General features: G+C 31.5%; 1 protein-coding gene across 3 annotated transcripts in view; it reads right to left on the reverse strand.

The window, feature by feature from the left end:
- Window positions 1-11,835, reverse strand: part of LOC117168142 (RB1-inducible coiled-coil protein 1) — a 46,155-nt gene extending 34,320 nt beyond the window's left edge. For 2 of the 3 annotated variants that reach the window (XM_033353563.1, XM_033353560.1), the window contains exons 1-2: window positions 10,429-11,835; window positions 2,700-2,908 (exon numbers count right to left, since the gene is read on the reverse strand). In XM_033353563.1, the coding sequence (XP_033209454.1) occupies window positions 2,700-2,908; window positions 10,429-10,496 (277 nt within the window). In that variant the 5' untranslated portion in view covers window positions 10,497-11,835. The remainder of the gene's footprint in view (window positions 1-2,699; window positions 2,909-10,428) is intronic. The other variant, XM_033353561.1, reaches the window with a different exon arrangement.
- Between the last annotated feature and the right edge of the window lie 10,852 nt (window positions 11,836-22,687).

Here is a 22,687-nt window from a genome sequence, read left to right on the forward strand (position 1 = left end):
ATATCACTTGCAATTTGTTGAAATCTCTTAAAACCTTATTTATTTTCAAATCCTATGAATCCCTTGAATTAGCTGAAATCTCTTGAAGCTCTAAAATTTCTGAAATTTGTAGAAATCCCTGAAAGTCACTTGAAATTTTATTTCATTTATTCCCAACATTTCTTTAGAAATACGCTGAATTACTTCAAATCTTTGAAATATTATTGATATCCTTGATGAAATTTAGAAATCATTTGCAAGTGTCTGAATTCCTACGGAAATCTTTGAAAACTCTGAAAATCTTTGAAACTGCGTTAAATTCCTTAGAATCTTTTGAAATATCCTAAACTCTTAAAAAAACTTTAAGATGCCTTAACTCTTGTGAAATCCCTAATAATTCTACGAAATTCAAGTGAAAACCTGTAGAAAATTTAGAAATCCTTCAATTCTTTCAAAAATCATTAAATATTTGAATTAATCTAAAATTTCGTAAAACAGCATGAACTCTGACAAATTCCAAGGCAAAAACTTCTGAAAATGAAAGAAACCTATGAAAAAATGTTAAGATCAAAGTTTGCACGTCTAAAAAAATTCGATGAAAAACGTATTTTTTTCTTATGCAATATTTTTCATAGTATAATTTCGGGAAACCCCAACCTTTCTTATTGTTCTAAATATTTTTTTTTATTTGCTAATAAAAAAAGAAAGGCACCTTAGCAGCATCATGCAGGCTAAATGACTTTTGAGGCCAGGAGGGCACCCCCCCCCCCCACCTGAAAATGTAGTTTTAGAATTTTTTTCGTGAACTATGAAAATTATCGCAAAAAAACAAGACATTTTCCTAGAACTTTTTTAGACGTGCAAACTATTATCTTACCATTTTTTCGTATCTACAAGATATCTTCATTTTTTGAACTAAAAGGTTAAAAAGAATTTAAAGAAATTTAAAGGTGGGTTTTTTGAGAAAATCCATTTTTTCAGAAAACCCGCTGTTATTTTGTTAATTTTAAATATTTTTTCAATTTTCCTACGAATTTTGAAAGAAGATAATGAAAACTATTAGAACACATTTCGCCCTCGAGAGATTCTGCGATTTCAAGAGTAGGGCCCTGTCTGATTTGAAATGGATTCGGTGTTTAATTGAATCATTTTGATACTAGAAGTCAGCAAATCCTTCTAAACCAAACAACTCTTCTATAAAAATAAAGTGCAGCTTTTATACGAAATAATAATTCCTGATTCAATTAAGAAAGTGCAACGTAAACACAGAAGGTAAAGTATTATTATTGATTTACTATGTCTGGAGTGCATACGTCATGTACATACTGGACTTTACTCTTAAATCAACTCTAAGAATAGAAAACGATTTTTACTTCTGCTTTGCTGTAAGAACATTATTTTTCATTTGAGAATGTTTATGAAAGAAAAAACTCTGATATTCGACAACAAAATTGGGTAAAATGAAAATGATGTCAAGTGGATGCGCCTCAATATTGACGAATAAGAAACTGTACATTACTGTAATTTTACAGACGGAAATGAAAAACATGGAACGGGTTGATAAACCTTAATATATATAACTAGTGATAAAAATGTTTTTGCAGCAGTGTAGCGAGCGAGCGAGGAGTAAATAGGCCGAGTACATTAAAAGTTGAAGTACCCAACGACTAGACCCGTGCCTCTAACGAGAAAAAATGCCGTAATAGTAGCGAACAAGTGTTAAAAGATTTTGTGCTGATTGAAGATCCCACCTTCGCCAATTATTATTGTTCCACGTTTGACAGGAAATTAGGTCGCGCGGTCGATCACGAGTATGTCACGTATCAAAGTCTCATCGTGTCTGCGATTCTAGTTTGCAATCTCTGATTATTAAGTAGTCGAGATAAGCAAAGAAGGCCGGCGTCGGTTTGTCTCGCAGCTGATGTAATTTACGAGCTATATAATCCACAAGGGTCAGAAAAAATACCATATCAGCCAGATGAATAAGCCTTCTTTGCATTTTCATCGTGCGGTGATTATCTCCAAGATTTAATCACAATTAAAAAACTCAACTGAAAAAAACTGATCCAAACAGGTTAAAAACTGGAAATAATGTATGTATAATTTGATTTGTGATATTCTAAATGAAGCAAGAATAGTCATTTGTATAAATGTCGTCAATCACAGATGCCAAAATTATTCAAATCCCGCCCAGTTCCCTTTTAAAAAATGCGTCTCTCAGTCCCGTAAATTTGGTAAATTCAAAGTTTTAAAATTGACTGTAGAGTTTGCGTTTTTTAAAGTTTGATTTCTAGCCCGCTTTCGAAATTAATTAAACTAAGATTCGAAATCTTGAAATCTTAACAATCCGAAATATTTCAAGCTGTATATTTTTAGTCTTTCAATCCTTTGAATTACACAATATAGAATTGATAGTATTCAGTATTGCGGGGATCAAAGCGGTTTACGTAGTTTAATTTTAGGTAAAAAAATGGGGATTTTTCAAAGGTGGGAAATAGGGATTAGGTAAAAAATGGAGACAGACTGCGATCCCTGGTATTGCATAATTTCAACTCCAGGATTCATAAACTTGTAAAATGGACAAATTTACCTCCCTGATAGAGAGTTATTATCCTGAATAAATGATTTGCATTCACGTGTTTAGACAGCGTCGACCACAGGTGCTCAAAGGAGTATACGGAAGGATTTTGAAAATTGCTATCATATTTTTTCAAACTTACCACAGCCATAATCTATGCTAGGCGTAGGTGGATAATTGCTCTCTATGGCAGCTTTGCTGAAAAGGTAGATCGGATTTGTGTCTGTTCCGGCAGAGTAAGAACAAACTCGAGCATTGGACTCCAAGGATTCGCCACCACTCATCAGCAGAACCTGGTCCTTGGATACAACGCCACATTCTCTCTCAATCGACTCCTTTAACTCTGCCACACTGAAATACAGAAAATAAAAAGACTTAAGACTTTAGATTTAGAAATGGTTACATATACTATATAGGATCCTTGCTGCAACCTCACTTTGATCGTTTTCGTTCAATGAATCGGCAATATGTGTACTACGCCTCGTTTAAAGACCCCTGGATCGAGAAAAGAGAGAATCTAATTGTAAGAAAAAGAGAGAGGAAGAGGAGCAGGAACGAGGTCTTGCAGAAGGTGCAACCTGCTTCTCACAAGGTGCAGTATATAAAGCGATATTAATCACTGTCGAAACTGCATCTCTCTATTTAAAAAAGGCAAGATGTCCTACGTCAAGAACATGGGACATTGTTTTGGGAATGTTTTTAGAAAAAATAAGAGTACTTTTTTCGCATAACAGACAAACCTCACAGGTCTCTTACTTCCAGCTTCATGTGATGATCATCTGTGAAGAAGGGGAGGATTGGAAAAAATGTTCTAAATAATGTGACTTAGTTTTTAAACACCCCGAAAGAAGAATAACCAAAATTTTTTTTGAAGTAAGGACCATAGAAGCCTGCTGAATTAAATTAAACATTCATAATTATAAAACCAAATCTGGTTGTTGGCGACATTTAATTATTTGCAAATTGCGAAACTGGTATACACGAGGCAAAACTTTTTACTTGGACAGCAGCCAGATTAGAATTTCAAGTCCACAAAGAGCAACACAATTTGAACTAGTCGCTCTGACAGTCACTACATTCTAAGGAAATGTTAAAGGCCATCGATGATTTAAAATGCTCTATATTGATTCACCGAACTACTTTATTTGTATCATTAATGAATGTAATTCTACTAAGAACCCTTATGTTCTCGACTGAAATGAAATCCGTGCTACAAGACTATCAATTTTTTATCATAACAATTTGCTTTTCTACTCATCTCTGCAGAAGACTTTTTACAGGTGAAACAACTAAAGAAAGAAGCTATACATTTCTGACAAGATTTCCACTGGTGCATGAAGTTTTCTAACTTGAGAACTTTCACACTAAGAGTCTTATGAAAAATGATCGAGGGAAGATTCATTTCTGATTGCAGTATTGTGCACTAGGTCAAACCTCGCGAATGGCTCGAATCCCAATGACCGTGACTAGTGGGCCAACGACCGCTCGAAAAGCTATCGGCCCAATTCAGATTTTAAATTGCCTAACTAATTCCTTGAGCCGGACCATGACTCGAGCAAAGTAAATTTAGCCCTTTTATTACAACATCAATTACGTATTGAGAACTTGGCCAACTTTTCTCGTAGGGTGGTTAAAGCATGACATCATTTGAGACACCTACGTTTAGCCGTGCAATCACCGCATGATCAATTCAAGTTTTGCATTAGCGGATGGCTCGGATAAACATGCAAAAAAAACTATTAAAAAAAATTATTTTGTTTCTTTCCTTTCTTATGAAAATATATAACTTTATTTAGAAATGAGGACATATTTATTAGAAAAAGTATATAAAGTTACTGATAAAAAATATTAAGCAACGTTAATGAATTTTCGAGGATCTCGTTTTCGACAAAATTACGTATCCTTTTGTACGAAACAACGCTTTTTTAATTGCAAGTAAATAAGATAAAATAAATTTAAAATGTTAATCTCGAGGCAGAAAAATCAATATTATGAGATAATAGATTTAAAATGCATTGTCTCCAAAATAGAATCGCTAGGACGACAAAGTTCGTTTTAAATAAAGTGCGGTTTTCCACCCGAATTTGAAAATTTTTGACTTTTCTACGTTATGCAATACGTGCAATTATTCGTAAAAGCGGCTATTCAATAATGCGGTGCCTAGATCTTGCTCTATCTCCTTGAACTGTTGACTCAATGCTGCATATTAATAAACATTCTTCTATCTACATTGTTTTAAAATTTTAAAGATTAGACGACATTTACAACAGAGTATGAACAAAATATATAAAGAATCGAGTAGATAAACCTTTATTATGTTGTGCATATTACAGAATTACAGTCTACACTCAAAAGAATACAAAACATTCGTAGAAAGATTTAAGAAACAAATAATTAAAGCAATGCAAATGCAAATAATTAAAGATTACCTCAGAAGGTTTTTATGCGACTTAGATCCGGTTTTATAATTTCGGAACACGTAATTTTTTAACTGCATTTAAATTCGAATCTGTTTCGCGTGTAATTAAATTCAAACGAATACCGAGATTTTTGAGGGACAGCGGTTAGTCAAACCTTAGAAAAAATTACAGGTTATAAACCATTTTTTTCCTGGATTTTGAAACACTATCTCAGGTCATAAAAATGTTAAGATCCTAGTATTCTAACTGAACAATTTAAAAATTTCAGTATTAAAATTCCATATAAGCATTACAAGGTTTCTATAAATTGTCACACACCAAATTCCTGGGTATTTTCCCATTTTCTCAGCTTGTAAGTATGAAATCTGCTCTTGCTAGAAGCAGGAATACCAACTTTAAGTAAGGCATATTTAACATTCAAGAATAACTACAAACAGTTATTTTTATTATTTAATTATGACAGTTTAATTATATTTACGTGTGTTTATAACATAATTAATGTAAAATTAACTTAGTACAATTTTAATTTTTCTAATAATTTTAATCCAAAATATTTTATAAATTATTTTTCTTAACTTAAGGAACATTTAAAATCCTTTATAATCCTTTTTAAATGTCTCTCAGGATTCATAGGTAAAAAAAATATGAATTTTTGGTACAAAAAATAATTTTCAAGCAAGCAATTACATTTTCTACCAAAAAGATTTTAACAAACAAAAATTAATTTTGAAACAAAAAATTGCACTCTTAATAAAAAATCTGAAATTTCTACCACAAAAAGAACTTTCGAACATCTAGTAAACTGAAACTTTTCAACGACTTTTTAAACCCTTTGAAATTATTGTTTGAAATCTTCAAAAACTTAAGTTTTGTTTTAATTTTTTAAAAGTTATTTTCAATTTTTAAATCTGTTCTAAACTTTTAAGCCTTCAAAACATTTTTGAACATGATTCAAACATTCTTCAAATGATTAGTATTTTTCTTCAATTTTCAATTATTTTTAAAATGTGTGTAAAATCTAAAGATTTATATTATTTAAATCTTTTCTAAACTTAAAAGTATCTTTTCAAATAATTCAGTTTTCCTCTAAAAAATCATGGTAACACCAATGAATAAAGAATCAAGCAGGAGGGCTGGAGAGGGGTTAGAATTTTTCTGAAAAATAAAAATAAACAAATCATTTTTCTCGTCCCCCTAAAAGTGTGAAAAAGTTTACAAATTATTGTGTGATCACAAAACGTTAAGAACAGAATTATTTCCGATTATTAGAAAATAATTCACGATTACAAATTTTAGTTTTATCAATAAGGTTTAGAAACATTTAGAAATAAATTTGATAACGAAATAAAATTACTTATTTGATCATTTTGATTTACAATGCAAATTAACTGTACAGAAAATTCGTAAGCTTTATTAATAGAAACAAACTGAAAACAGCGAATAAAAGTCATATTCACGCAGTGTCGTGTCGCGATGAATCAGGTTTTCCTACAATAATATATGCGGGATCTCGTGACAACAGCTTTTTAAGAAAAGGAAAAACATTCAAATTTATCTGTATTCTCATCACAATTAATACAAAATATCCTATTTTTCAAAACATTAAATGCGATTCGATTGGAATTTGTATTTCCGGCACTATTTTAATTCCCAGTTTTAGCCGCCAAATTACTTAGTATCTAAGCAAACCAATGTTTGAGGAATAATTCGAGGTTACGAGACCATCGAATAAAAACGTTCAGAATATCAAACAGTACTTTTTGCATGATTTATCTACGCAGCTGGCCTCTTTAATCCCACGAGTTTATTTATTTGCAGTTCATTTAAATTGAAATAAGTTTCGCGACCAATTAAATTTAAATGAATATACATAATCTTCTGTCTAAATTTTCGAGAACAGTGTATAAAGAACCTCGTCCTAACCAAAGCTTGATTTAGCGACCGAGTTAACAGTACAGGAAAAAAATGCGATAAATGTCCATCCAGTTTACACAAAATAAGTCTGCAACTAGGACACGAGTTAACAGAGTTAACTATACATATTGCATATAGACCTCTAGCCATATCAGACTTGATGTCAGCCACTACTTTGAAATAAACTTGAAGAGATTGTAATCGGTGTCTCGACCCTAGGCTGGGAAGTACATAATAACGAAATAAAAACATTGCCGAAGCATGCAAAAAAAATGAATAGAAGAAAAATTGGAAAAAATATATATAGAAAGTAGACTGGAACGATGTAAAGCAGGAAGAACTCGAGTAGAGTAAGTGCGAATCGCGAATAAGCCCCTTTCGCCTTTCTTCTGTTCGATGAATCAAATTCTGTATACAGCTCAGCTAATAATATCTTTTGCATCTATACACTATTTTACTGCATGCCCTACATTCACAGGATTGCAGAGTGAACTCTGTACTCTGATGAAGGCGTCTGGCCAAGAAATCACAGATGAGCTCAGGAAGAAGAAATCTATAGCTACAGTTTCAGAATGTAAAACTTCATTGAAACAAACTCAAAATTGTCCGCAACAACGTATCACAGCGTAGAATAGAAAATCTCCCAAGGATTTGTGTATTAATAATGAAAGCTACGAAGCCAGGTTTATAACATTTAGTTGCAAAACTGTGGGAAATGGTTTGAATCCTTGAAATTTTTGTGAGGTTTTGCTTAATATTTCATTAAGTGCCAAAATAATTTGAGAAATAAACGATTCTGCAGATTTTGGCTCTAAGACTATAATAAATTTTCCTATGGCGCAACTACTACTCCAAGATTTCAATTTAAATGTACTCAAGTACTTAGTAAAATCAATATTTTACAATCAAAAGATTTTGTCTTCTGTTCAATAAAACCAAAATTGTAATATTTTACGAAATACAAAATATAAAGTCGGTTTAATGTAACTACTTATGACAAATAAAATCGTTCTAACTCAAGGGCTGCAAACCCTGATTTAGTTACAAATTTACGAACTTTCGAATTTTTAAGTTTTCTGTAATTTCGCAACTTTGAAACGCAAACTTATTCTGACATCAAAATCTGTAATCTATTTTGCAGCTTCCAAAAACGATGGTACAGGTAAGTGCTCCTTATAGCAATTCACTAAATTGCTATCTTTTACTTGAGATCGGTTCAATTTTTAAACTCCAATTAAAATTGTTCAAGAAATATTTTTAAATTAATATTCGGTTTTAAAGTCTGAAAAGCGCAATTTTTAGTTTATAAAGTAATATGATCCTGCGGGAAGTACATATATTAAATTATTAAAATTTGATGCAAATGTATATTTGGAACTCCGAAAAGTATGTAGTGTACAATCTTCAAAAAAGTGTATACTTTAGGACCTTTAAGTGAAAAAAGTAATAGACTAATGTACAATATTCCTCAAATTTAAAAATTGCATTTTCGAACAAAGAGTGTAATCATCAACCGAAAATGATGAATTTTCTATAAAAAGAGAATAATTTTGAGCTCAAAAAGCCGAGATTTTAAGAAAAGAGTTGAATGGTCAAAGTAAGAAGTCAACTTTTTTAGAAAACATTTTCCTTTAAAATCCAAAAAGATGAATGTTTGAAACAAACGTTAATTCTTAACCAAACAGTTGTATTCACAATCAAATAGTTAAATTGGCAAGCAAAAAAGTCGACTTTACGACAAAAATTCGAATTTACAACCTGCAACGATGAATGTTCAAACCAAAAATGACGAATTTCAAATTTTAAAAAGTTGAATTTTCAGTCATGAAAGAAAATATTGTAAACAAATTCTTGAATTTTCAACCCAAAAATTAGAATTCTCAAACAAAACAGGCGAATTTTCAGCTAAAACGAAAAAAATGTAACCCAATAGGTTGAATTTTCAACCAAAGTTTCAGCCAAACAGTTGAATTTGTAAACAAGTGATGAATTTTTTAACTAAAATCATAAAATCATGAGAAAAACGTCTATTCTGAACCAAAAATATAACAATAGACTTTTTAATTTAAAAGAACGCATTTTATACAGATACAGCATACCTGCCGTATTTTAATTTTGTATAACGGCATGTTCTGCCGTATTTTAATTTTATTGGCAAGATTACGATATCCGTGGCGACAAAATTTTAATGTGGATTCCTGCAGGACTTTTAGCGACAAACATGAATCTGAAAGTATTAAATCGATATCTCGAATACTTATCGATTTATCGACTTTTCAAACTTTTTTTTAATGTACATAATTTCTCAAGTTCATTCCGATAGGCGATTTTCGTACAAGAAAAAAAAGTTTTTATGTGGATTCCTATAAGGGAAAAGGAGCATGGGTGTGATCTTACATGATTTCTGTGACCAGCCACAGGGGTACCTTCGACATCTCGAAAACTATTCGAGATATCGATTAAAAACTTTCAGATTGGTGTTTCTCGCAAAAAACCCTATAGGAATCCACAATAAAAGTTTGTCGCCACGGATATCGTAATCTCACTATTTTATTGCATAAATTTGTGACATTGCTTCAAAAAATATTGGTTAACATCTCGTGATCAATTTTCCAGCTCTCCTTTAAAAAAGAAGAATCGAGAAGCAGGGACGCTTAGGATTCGAATCTGAAAAACTTTAGTTTGCATTTAAAACAATTAATTTTTAACCCCGAAAAACGAAAACTTTTAACCAAAGAAATGAATTTTCAACTAAAATAGATGAATTTTAAAACAAGAAGAAGAACTCGCCACCAGAATAAATAAATTTTCAACTAAAAAGATAAATTTTAAAGACAAAAAAGATGTCAACAAAATTGTTCAACTTTCATTTTCAGAAACGAATTTCAAACTAGAACAATCTAAGTATTTTAGTGTGTAATGTTCTTGATTATATGACACTTTGTGTGTATTTATAACGTAATATTCCTCATTTTGTGATAAAATAGTAAAATATTCGACTATTTTTCCAAAGTAGCAAAAATATGATATGAACAGAAAGTTCCTCATAGACACAAAAAATTGCCAGACTAGAAACCGTCAACATTTGCCGGAGCTCAATACTCGACATGAAAAGAATTCCCTTTCAACCTAAATATATGACGTTTTTAGTAAAAGATGAACATTTAATTTAAAAGGGCAAATTTTAAAAAGAACAGTTGAGTTTTTGACCAAAAATGGTGCTTTTTTAATCAAATAAAGGAATTCAAGAAAACAATTCAATTTTTCAGCAAATAATAACATTTGTAAGCCAAAAGAGGTAAATTTGACTTTCTTATTAGGTTCTCTTGATTCAATGCGCATCGAGGTTAGTATTTAACAACAACAAAAAAACGAGAAAAAGAGTAAGTTTCTTGCAAGGAGGGGAAAAAGAGGAACTGTTTTAAAAGGGTAAATAAGGAGAAGAGTGTGAGGTTTGAAACAAAAGAAATGGTCGGGTTAATGCTAAAAGCTCACAATTCAAAATTAATTTAGTAATTCAAATAAAATGAATCTTACCTCTGCAGAGCAAGTTTGATGTCAAAGGTGATGGTGGTACCCGTGTCCACGTGGAATATGTATAGCATCTTGAGGCTGGTTTATGTCAAAGGTAAAAACAGATTTAGATTGACCTCTTCTCTCCTGAGAAACTACTGTCATGAGTTATCTCCGACTCCCTTAGTCAGCTTACTCGGGGCCGTACCCCACGTTCTCTAAAATTCGCGAGGACGGCCCCAGACGATCTACGATTCATGTATCAGCAATCAGATTCGACTGACTCCTCCTCATGAAAAACTTGGAAAACTCCTTTCGATTCACTCACGCCTCTGTTCAATTTCATTCAGATTTCTTAGAAACTCAACTTATTTCCACCAATCCTTTGTCTTCAGAACTAAAGGTCAAAAAGTTAGTAAACTTTTTTAAATCCTTTAATCTTGGGAATATCAACGAAGAAAAGCAATATGAGATCATAAGATGGATAAAACCTTAGGAACGTTTGAAAACTCTCCACGAACAAAACATACAAAAAGCGAGACAATAATTGTGACAAAGGTTTTTCGTGACTAGGGCGAGTCTGACATCTCGCTTTACCGTATTAAATAGAGTCTACCTTGGCTTAGGAAAATAAATAATATTTAAAGGATCAGGCTCGTTTTTTCGAGGTAGTATTTATCTCAGTCTGGAAGGCAGTACAAAAATGAGGCACTCGACTTGAATAAAAAAATTAGTGGAGAAAATATCTATTAAAAATAAATAACATTCCTGGTTCAAAACAAGGAGCGTTCAGGCTGAGATTATCATCACTTGTGTTATTCGGGGTTTTCAGGTGCCAAATATGTTTCCTAACCTCAAAACCGTTCTTCCCCCATCACTTTTTCTATTACTGAAAGGAAACTAAACAAAAAAATATTATCACTTTTCCGAGTTGCTTTCTAACGATCGACCTGTCAAGAGAACGGAGTTCCTTGCTTGAATCAGCTGGTCTACAAAACAAAGCACTCGCGCACTACGCTGCGCTTCACTCGTAAACTGGGAACGTTTCTCATCAGGAGCGTCGAGTTTTCCTACTTTTTACGATGATTCTCCTCGATGACGCTATTCTGAGTTCCTCTGGGATGTCCGACGTGTTCGTCGATTTTAGATTCGATCTCGAAAGGGGTTTCGTCGAATCACAACAAACAACGCTGCGCCAAACAATGCTGCGCGTAGACGGAACAAAGAAGTTCACTTTCGTCGAGGGTTTCCCGATTGCTGTCAAGGGAATATAGTGTGTGAGTGTTCGTTTCTCAGAATCCCGCTAGGTCTTTTAGGCACTGTCCCCTTTTTCAGAAGTCCAACTTAATTTCATGAAGCTCTTGCTCCAACTCGGGGCAACTAGCTTAACACTGCCTCACTCGACATTTTGTTCTGACGTGCCTACTGGAACGCCAGCTGTTTACTATGGCGAGCGAAGGAAGTGCGAACTGCGAATCGAAACTTTGCTTGCTCAGAGACTCCAATAAGTGCGCAGTACGCACTGCGCATCCTAGTTGCCTGTCACTACAGTAAGTGTTACAGAACACACGTGCTGACGAACCAGGGGTGTATTTAGTTTTTACGTTCTATCGTCTAACCGGGGAGACTTTAAATAGATGATATTCTTATGATCGATAGAAAGAGGATAATTTTTTAGTATGTAGTTGGAATTTTAAGATAGGCATATTTTCTGAAATGGAAAAATTAAAAATTTTTTTAACTTGACTCAAATTTTACCTATTGTCGTCATTGTCCTGTAAAATGTTCTAATTTTTAAAAGAGTTTTATTTGTTTTTATTAAAGGGAATTCTGTGTTAGAGGCTTAAATGCGAACTGAATTAATAGAAGCCAATAAAAACCCAGTGGGCACAAAGTTTGGCGACGTCTTTACGACATCGTTACGACATCTTTACGATAACTTTACGACATCCTATGTCCATATCGTTAAGGTGTCTTTACGATATCGTAAATAAGTCGCATGATCTGACGATGTCTTTACGACATCGTAAAGACAGCGAAACGACATGGACATAGGTTGTCTTAAAGATGTCGTAAAGACGTCGCCAAATTTTGTGCCCACTGGGAAAACTCAACTATTTAGATAAAATTCAATTATTTTGTTTTAAAATCGTCTATTATTAAGCCTAAAAGTTATACTGTTTGGTTGAAATGCATCCTTCTTTGACGAAAAGAAAAGAAACTTGTTTGTTAATTCTATTTTGTAGTACAAAGCATTCCCTTTTTTATCTTCAAGACTAATCTTTTGTTGAAAATTCTTTTGTTTTTATGGAAAATAATTTTTTGTTGAAAATCGTCGTTTTTGGTCGAACAAAAATCTTTTTTATTTCAAATTTAAATCTTCTTTTTTTTCTTGTGGTTGAAAAGTCTATTCTATTCTTGTAAATTCTATTCTTGGTTCAAAATCGTCCTTTTTGGTAGGAAAGTCAACTTTTTAAACTAAAAAACACATTTTTGGTTTAAAAATTCAACTATTTGGTTGAAGTTTATTTTGCTCAAGATTCGTCTCTTTAGTATAAAATTAGGTTAATTAGTTCAAAGAAATTAGGTTGAAAATTCATCCTTCTTGGTTGAAAATAAGATTTTTTGTTAATTTGGTTTAATAAAGGATTTGCCTGCTCGACATAAAGCTCAACTGCTGTTGAAAAATCTTCTCTTTTGGTAGAACATCTTGCTTGATTTTAAATAGCAATTAGAATGTTGTTGAAAATTCAATTTGTTGGAAATTCAAGTACATTGTTAAAAACTATCTTTTGTTTGGTAAAAGATTTATCTTCCATAAAAATATTGAACAAATTTGTTTGAAACTCCTTTAATTCAACTACTTTGCCGAAAATTCTTCGTATTAAGTTAAATTAAACTGTTTTTTATTTGGAATCCTTTTTTTTTAATATACAATATTATATTTTTCTTTTAGGATTAATATTTTTGAGTTGAAAATTCAAATATTTCATTGATAGTTGAACTACCGTAATTGTTAAAAATTCATTTTTTAATTCAATTCGTTTCATTAAACAATTTTTTTTGTTGATTAAATTTTTTTCATTTAAAATAAAAAGTGTTTTGGTTTGAAGTATCAACTTTCATATTTTGCGTTCAAAATCGATCTGTTTTGTATTGAAAAAAATGCTGGATAGCGCTGGCGTCGTAATTGTCACTATTCCTCGAATAAAAATGGAGCGATTATACGATGAAAGATTATCCAGGCAAGGTGACAGATCGGAAATTATCTTCGATTGATGTGAAGTTTATCTCGCAAGGTTAATTTTTGTTCCGTTGAATTTTTCACCTGGAATCGATGTAAACCCTCGCAAGATCACAAAAGTAGAATTACAATGTGATAGCGTAATAAAATTAAATTCTTACGTTATAGATTGCACAATTATGCGGTATACAATGTTAAAACTTGCAATGTACGGTATCACGATTTTGCACTATTATAATGCAATAATTACGATATATGGCGCAGAAGTTACGATATTTATTGTAATTCATGCGATATAGTTTTCTCAGTGTAGCATAGTATTATTTTTGATCTGCCTATATTATTTATATATAATTCTAAAATTTAAGAAATTGTATTGGCCAACATTTTTCCTAAACTTTGAAAGATTTTGCAGCTTTGATTCATTTTTCATTGCATGGTCTTTCGGCAAAAGAATCTTGTATGGATTCTTGTCTACCACTTTTAGGTGTCGCGTGCCGAAGTGTCATTCCGGGTCATTCTATTATTTTTATTTTATATATTTTTTATTATTTTTCCTCAGTATGATCCTTAATTATGTTCCTAACTTTCATAACAATTTTTTGTACATAAATGAAAATTCATTGCAGCTCAGGAATAATAGAGAAAATTATATCGTTAATTAACAAATTTATAGATTTCAACCTATTAGTCACAGAGTATTCGATCACGACTCATTTTGAAGCTTATCTTAATCTTCACAGATCATTTTATACATTTTTTTCTGGCATTCATCACTGAAAGATACAATCGACCCAAACGCCTTAAAAAAATGTGTCAAAACACTTGCAGACCGGAGGGTTTTAGGATTTAATTAATACGTCGCTTTACGAATGATGAGAAGAAACAAAATTACTACCTTCAATTTGCTCTAGCAAATGTCCTTTTTTCTCCCATTCGAATATAAACATTTAATTAATTACTTTCAATGATTTAATTTTTTCTCTGGCCATCACTCGAATACATAAATTGATTCAATTATCAGAATCATCAGAATACTTCAATTTCTTTTAACGCGAATGCGCCACATTAGGTGCTGTGCCACATTAGGAGCCGCTCACTTACTACAGTATGTTTCTTCGGTTTCTTTTTCTTCTAATTGCCCAGAGTTTAGTCTTCCTAGAAAATTAATCTCGTTGCCTAGAATTTACACGCTATTTGAACAAGCAATGCAATCGACTTGAAAACAGCGTGTATTAAATTATCATAAAAACCGACTGATCGCAATTCACGTAAATCTGCATTCTTGAACTGTTCCGATTGCAAGCGATGCGCATTCATTCGAGTTTTAAAAGGGTTATCATATCTGCATTTACAATCATATAAATTAATTTTTGGTATGGAAGAATGTATTAGATTGTGAAGGGTCCATGTGGACACTACAGCCGGTCATGTGGGAGGCATCGGAGATACGAATCGTTTTGTATAGCATGGAAAAGGTTCTTTCGGGTTCAAACACGCTAAGACCTGCTCAGACACGCTCATCTGGCTCTGAGTTTTACACAGGTGCATGCTCTCTGATTAAATTTCATATTTATGCACATCATGCACATATATAAGTGCTCGTTAAGATTTTTATCGAATATGAAACTCTATGAAAGTAGCTTTTGATAAGAACTCTTACATCAGACTTTCTCAATACTGTTTTTTCTATACAATTTATCATGATCCGCCCCTAATTTGCAACATAATTTATTATTTCCAGTCTGAAAAGGCAGACTAATTATTCTTTGTATTAAGAACTGTTTTAAAAAGTCGCTAATTGTAGTATTATCAGTTTATTTTGAATAATGTGTTTCCTTTCTTTTGCGTCTGATATCGAATTTAGTAAAGATTTTTTTATTATTTCTTGTTCAGGGTGGCTGCTGACCGGGAAAATCGGAAACTATCCTGGAATTTCGAACACCGGAACGTAGCTTTGAATTTGTTTGAAAACCGGAAATTTTACAGATTTATTTCGACTGATGCAATAAATATCGCCTCGCTCTTCGAAAAAATGGGTTTTTGTGTTTAGTGTTAACATACATCTCCGTTCAAATAGCGAAAATTATTTTCATTCAATGAATGCCATTAAGGGCGACTATAATAAATGTCATATACATTCATGTTAATCACTTACAAGAAAAAACAGATAATTCAATTTTTCACAAATTCAAAATAAGTTTAGTAGTTATTTTTGATTGTAAATAATAAAACATGATACCTTCTTCCTGTTAACCAGAAATAAAATTGAATTTCCAGTCAAAAAGTTCAATTAAGCAAATAAATAACAGACCTAACCTACAATTAACTGTCTTCGCCTTAAATTTTGACTATTTAGAGCGAAATTAGGAAAAAAATTTACCAGTACATCGCACTTTCATAATAAATAACAATTCAGTCGACAAATTCTAGATTATTAATTTAATTGAAAATATTTGACAAGATTTAAAGTAATTAAAGCACGTTGAGTTTTCACGCACATTGCTAAACTGACCTGTATATTAAATTTAATACACATGTATGTTAAATTCACTACACCAATATATGTTACGTTTCAGAAGCGGTAATGCATATTTGCTTCACACACATGTATATTAAACCTCGTACAGATTTTTCTAACAGTGTATTTTTGGTTCAAAATTCATCTCTGTTGGTCAAAACTTTTCTGCAAAATTGGTCCTTTTTTATTTTCAAGTTTACTATTATATTTTTGGTTCAGAATTCATCTATTTTGGTTAAAAATTCTACTAATTGACTGAGAATTTAATAATTTTGCTAAATAGTCATCTTCAAGATTAATAATTTTTGGTTCAAAGTTAAATCTTTTTATTTGTAAAGTTTACAAATTCATTTTTAAACCAGAAGTCATATCTTTTGGTTAAGAACTCTTCTATTTTGTTGAAAAATTAAATAATTTTTTGAAAATTTCACTATTTTCGGAAAAAGTAATTTTTTGGTTCAAAATATCAATTCTTTAGTTGGATAATTGTATTTTTAAATAGAAAGATGGAAAATTCCTTTTTTGGTAGAAAAGTAATATTTATTGGTTGAAAATTCAACTGTCAGTCAAGTGAAATTAGAAAATTTTACATTGACGACCCCCAACTTTATACATAGTCTGAGATTTTTTAACCATAAATTAGTGGTCATATGAAAGTGTTAAATCTGAGTTTGCGCATGCGCAATATTAACCCTTTCGCCGCCATGTTGAAAAACGTATTGCTTTCTATTTTTATGGATTGCTCGAGTTCTATTCGTCCTAAGAAGATGAAACCGGGCTATTTTGATTCGTTAGCGATTTTTCTAATTATAATTATAAAATATTATGGCCCGTTTGATGCATAGGAAAAAAGTTATAGGCGCTGTAAGTTGAAAAAAATGTGCTTCAATTTTCAATTTTTTGCATTAAACTTTTTTTTCATCCATCTAAGAGAAAAAACTTTCCTAATAAAGTTAAAGAAGAACGCTTTCCACGTATTTTCAAACAAAAATTATCCTGATAAATTAATTAGGCCCCCGCCAATCCATGCCTAAAGTCAAGCCTGCAAATTGTGAAGTCGTTTGATCTTTCGCGTGGCGCTTGCTAGTTACGAGGTGGGTTCCCTCTCTTTTTCTATACTCATGGCATAATTTAACTGCACTAACAGAAAAGCAAACAATTCATTTTTAACAAATATAAAACAAATTTTCGACAAAGTATTTCAATTTTCAACAACAAAAATGACTTTAAAAAATACCATTTTCAACTGAATAGTTTAGTTTTTACTTTAGTTTGCATTTAAAACAATTAATTTTTAACCCCGAAAAACGAAAACTTTTAACCAAAGAAATGAATTTTCAACTAAAATAGATGAATTTTAAAACAAGAAGAAGAACTCGCCACCAGAATAAATAAATTTTCAACTAAAAAGATAAATTTTAAAGACAAAAAAGATGTCAACAAAATTGTTCAACTTTCATTTTCAGAAACGAATTTCAAACTAGAACAATCTAAGTATTCAACCAAAAATAGAATTTTCAAATAAAAAGAGTAATGTTCAACCAATGATGAAACAGTCAAATTGTCAGTTCAAAAAATTAATTTTCAATAAAAAAACAATCGAATCCATAACAAAAGAGTAAAATTTTCAACATAAAAAATGAATTTGCAAAAAAATAATTTAATTTTCAGAACAATAATTTTCTGGCATGGAGAAGTTTAATAGGTTCTGGCTTTCTAGAGAGAAGAGAATGTGTGAATTGTGCGGGAAGGGGGATGCAAAATTGGGCGATGGTTGAAGGAATGTGAAGAGGTGGAAAGGAGGGGGATAAGCATGGTGGTATTGTTGCATGAAAGGGGTGACAAAAGGGCAGTAGCATGGGTGAAGGGGGTGTTGGGTAAGATAGAGAAGAAGAGAAGGAAGGAGAAAGAGGAGTGTAGAAGGAAATATTGTAAATAGGAGAGGAAGTAGATGCAAGAGAAATGTAAATATTGTAAATAGCAGTTAAGTATTAGGTGTAGCAGTTGAGACAGATGCTAGTAATGCGAGGCATAGCGACAGAGGAGAGAAATGCATCATTAGTGGATGGTACTTTGTAAGAAGTAGTTGTAAGAAAATTCTGTAAAAAATGGAAATGTAAGCAAGTCAATTTTTTAAGGCCAGCAGGCCGGAAAATAAACGTTTATCTATCTAACAATAATTTTCTACTGAAGGCAGAAGCTCAAAATGTTAAAAATCAAAATTAAAACAACAACAAAAAACGAATATTCAACAAAATAGATCAATTTTCAACGAAAAAGGTTACATTATTAGTTTAAAAAATAAATTAACAACCAAAAATTTGTCAGCGAAATATTTTCATTTCCAAACAAAAATATGAACTTTCAACCATTCTATAGAAAAAGAAAAGAAGTTTGGCCAAAAAATGTATTTTTAAACCCAAAAATGAATTTCTAATTAAAATAGATGAATTTTTAAACAAAAAGAACACTTTTCTACCAAAAAATAGGAATTGCTAACTGGGAAAGGATAATTTGTATGAAAACAAAAACAACAAATTTTCAACAAAATTGTTAAATTTTCAAATACAAAAAAGAAAATGTTCTTCCAACAAAAAAAATCGGATTTTGAACTAAACAGTGAAATTATTATCCAAAAAACAAATGTTCAAACAAGAAGAATAATTTTCTATACCATGACAGATGGAAAAATAGTACATTCTTAAGATATATTAAATAAAACGATTGATTTATCGTTGAATATATTGAATAATTGTGAGTAATTAATATAATAGTGGAGTTGATGCATTAATGAGTATAGAAAGAGAGAGAGAGAGACCAAACTCACCTCGACACTAGCAAGCGCCACACGAAAGATCAAACGACTTCACAATAATTGCAATTATTGCACGCTTGACCTTATAAGTGGATTGGCGGGCGCCTAATTAAGTTATCAAGATATTTTTTTTTAAATACGTGGAAAACGTTCTTCTTTAACTTTATTAGGAAAGTTATTTCTCTTAGATAGACCAAAAAAAAGTTTAACGCAAAAAAGTGAAAATGAAGCACATTTTTTTCTACTTACAGCGCCTATAAATTTTTTCCTATGCATCAAACGGTCCATAATATCTCATAATTATAATTAGAAAAACCGCTAACGAATCAAAATAGCCCGGTCTCGTCTTCGTAGGACGAGTAGAACTCGAGCAATTCATAAAAATAGTAAGTAATACGTTTTTCAATATGGCGGCGAAAGGGTAATGATGCGCATGCGCAAACTCAGATTTAACACTTTCATTTGACCACTAATTAATGGTAAAAAAATTTAAGACTATAATGTATAAAGTTGGAGGTCAAAACTTGATTGCACTGGTCTTCTAATAGGCTTACCAATGGAAACATTTAGTTGAAAATGCTTTTGTTCAGAATTTAACTTTATTGTAGAAATACCGTTTTTTTTTTTTTGGTGGTTGATAATTTTAATATTTTGGTTGAAAATTTATCTCTGGTTAAAAATTCCACTATTTTTTAAAAATGCAATATATTTCAAATTAAAATCTTAGGAATATGGTACCTACATTAATATTATTCAAAAGAATTAAGTTCCCTATTATTCTCCTATTCATATTAAATTAATGGGATGGTAAATTCTAAATGTTTATCATCTTTTCAACTCGGAGTTTGAGGAATATTTTTTTAAATTAACTAGAGATACACCAATATTTAGCTAACTCACCCATGTCAGAAGTTCCTTTAGGGAAAAAAATTCATCAGGGGGCGATTGGTGATTTCGATTTGTACGGTTCGGGGTTTACTTGGGGGTGAACAGATATTCATGAAGACCCCGGATTTCGAACGAAACCCTAAAATTCTTGCATGTTATAAGAATTGGATTGTAGTGCAACTGTTCGATACAGGGTGATCTCGAAAAGGGGATAAACTTCAGAACATACCTAACATCACGAATTTTTCAGCATGCGACATTAACAAACAAAGAAATAATTAAAATACAACCTTTTTTTTCGAAATTACATACATTTAAAATGTAAGTGTTTGCAAATTTAATACTTTGTAATTCCGTATTTTCAAAATATAAGAATTTTCAATAATAACTTTTCAAAGTTGTAGATCTTTGAAGTGTAATGTTTAAAGTTATTAATTTGGAATATTTACAGTTAAAAATTAGGCAAGGTTTTAGTTGTGCAATTAAAAATTCTGTAAATTGTAATGTTTTAAATTTCGAAATTTCTTCAATTGGAAAGATTCTGAATGGAAAACTTAACTTTTAATCTTCAAAATTGAAGAGTTTTTTACCTTTGAAAATAACAAATTAAAAATTATGCAAGTTTTAAGTTTTATATTTGAAAACAATGCTATTTTGATCCCTTACATAAAAAAATTTCTTAAATTTGAAAGATTTAAAATTATGATTAAAATTGAAGAGTTTTCAATTGTAAGTCTTCAAAATTGAACTAATTAGAAAAACCATTATTAATTCGAAGTTTTATTATTTTAAGCTATAAACATTCAAAATTAAACATGTCCACGAATTTTTAATTGTAAACATCTTCAAAATGGATCAATGTCGAAAATGGCAAACATCAGTAAGACTCCGAATTCCAGAATGTATTTTCAGTTCGAATATCTTATTATGATATGAAATCCCAAAGTAACTCATTAATTTTTTTTCTTTACGTCTGAGCCCTGTTGAGATAAAATTTTATTTTTATAATGAAGGGATAAAGTTCCGAATAGCTGAATTCTGCGATTTTGCGAAAAAAAAACCCTTTAAGGGTAGGGGTTTGACCAACATTACTTCTCTGACCAGTCACAAGGATGCCTTCCCTCTTGAAATGGGTAGGGAGAAATGGTAGGTATTTGACCAGAATTATTTCTGTAATTAGTCACAGAAGTGCCTAATTACTCTTGTCCCCACTTAGGGTCTGTTGCCACGGTAAAGCACAGTACCGAAATAGTTGATCGTTAGATGTATCATTAATTGTCTCGGAAACTATCTCACGTGAAAAAAATGCTTTCAAAAGAAAATTTGTATCTCAATGTGATCTACAACTTTTGTTTGAAAATTTTTGCAGAATTTTGCGTATTAGTTGAGATAAATTCAAAAATCCATGATGTTTATGGGATTTTTTACATGAAAATCGATTTATCATTCATTTTCTCGGAAACTATCACTCGTAGAAAAAATATTCGAAACAAAAAATACGTACCTCAATAAGAGCTACAACTTTTGTAAACAACATTTGGCATGTTGGCTTAGATAAACGTAACTATGACTTTGATGGTTCTTTCATGGTTTCACCATGAAGATGGCCTAGTCGCCAATTTTCACTATCAAATTCGTAATCAGCGCATCAACGCTTTTTTCATAGAACGTTGCAAACCATTTTTTTTCAAACATTGAAATTTTTTCCCACTTTTTGGAAATGATCCTAGAGAGTGCTTACTACGTACGGTCTCGTTCAAAACAGGGCAGCTTTTATGTCAAATGATTTATTATCAAATCAAGAAAAATATACTGATTGTGAATTGTAACTGTTTTCTAAGAAACTGAATCTTGTTTGGGACCATTCAAGTATTACGTAACGCTTTTTTCTGACATTTTTGACTCCGCCCCTCCCCATCCACCACCTCGCTAGGCGCATTACGTAATATTTTAACGGCCCCTTTGAGAAAAAATAGCTGTTGGTAAAAACTTTAAATTAACAATAGTTATTTGAATTTTTGTATTTTTACTTTCACTGAAAAAAGCTGCAATTTAGATCCAATCCTAATGATCAAAGTATGATTCTATTCCTTGAATGATTCCAAGAATGACTGTACGAATCTATTTAGATTATTCTGATTGAAAAAACAACTGCATACAAAAATAATAGCTCTAAACGATTTCTGAATTAAAATAAAAAATATATAAAACCCATCGAAATAATATTATACAGAATTTTTTGTAGAATTAACGCTGGGTAAACATTTCAGACGTCTAGTCTCTAGTCTTATTGATTTTAAAATTTTTGCATTAAAAGTTTAGAAAATATTTGCAAAAATATTTTCTATACCATTTAAAGTGGCCTGGATAATAAAAGAATACATGCAAGCAGTGCAAATTTTTTCAGAAAAGATTATTTTCTTGATTAATCCAAACAAATATACAATGTTTTGCCTAGCTTATTGAGAGAAATTTCTCCAAAGATTCAGAAAATTTTATAATAAATAAATTTTTCGACTTGCTTTCGATAGTTGAAAGACCAAACCGGTATATATATATATATATATATATATATATATAACCCTTCAATAGCCCTCCCTTCTATAGCCCTTCCGAGAATTGACGCCGTGCCGCAGGTCGGTGTAACAGGAGCTGCGCGGGGTGCGCGGGGTCTGCGGTCGTTACTCAGGCGTGAACAAAAAAATCGGAGCGGGCTATAGTGAGTTAGTTTCCACCCACCATCAGCTCCAAAATCGGCGCTATAGAAGAGTATAATAGTCTTTCCATCGCCTATATAGACCGCTTAAGCGGTTTA

This window comes from Belonocnema kinseyi, chromosome 2 (assembly GCF_010883055.1).
Source record: "Belonocnema kinseyi isolate 2016_QV_RU_SX_M_011 chromosome 2, B_treatae_v1, whole genome shotgun sequence".
In the NCBI taxonomy this organism is placed as follows: domain Eukaryota; kingdom Metazoa; phylum Arthropoda; class Insecta; order Hymenoptera; family Cynipidae; genus Belonocnema; species Belonocnema kinseyi.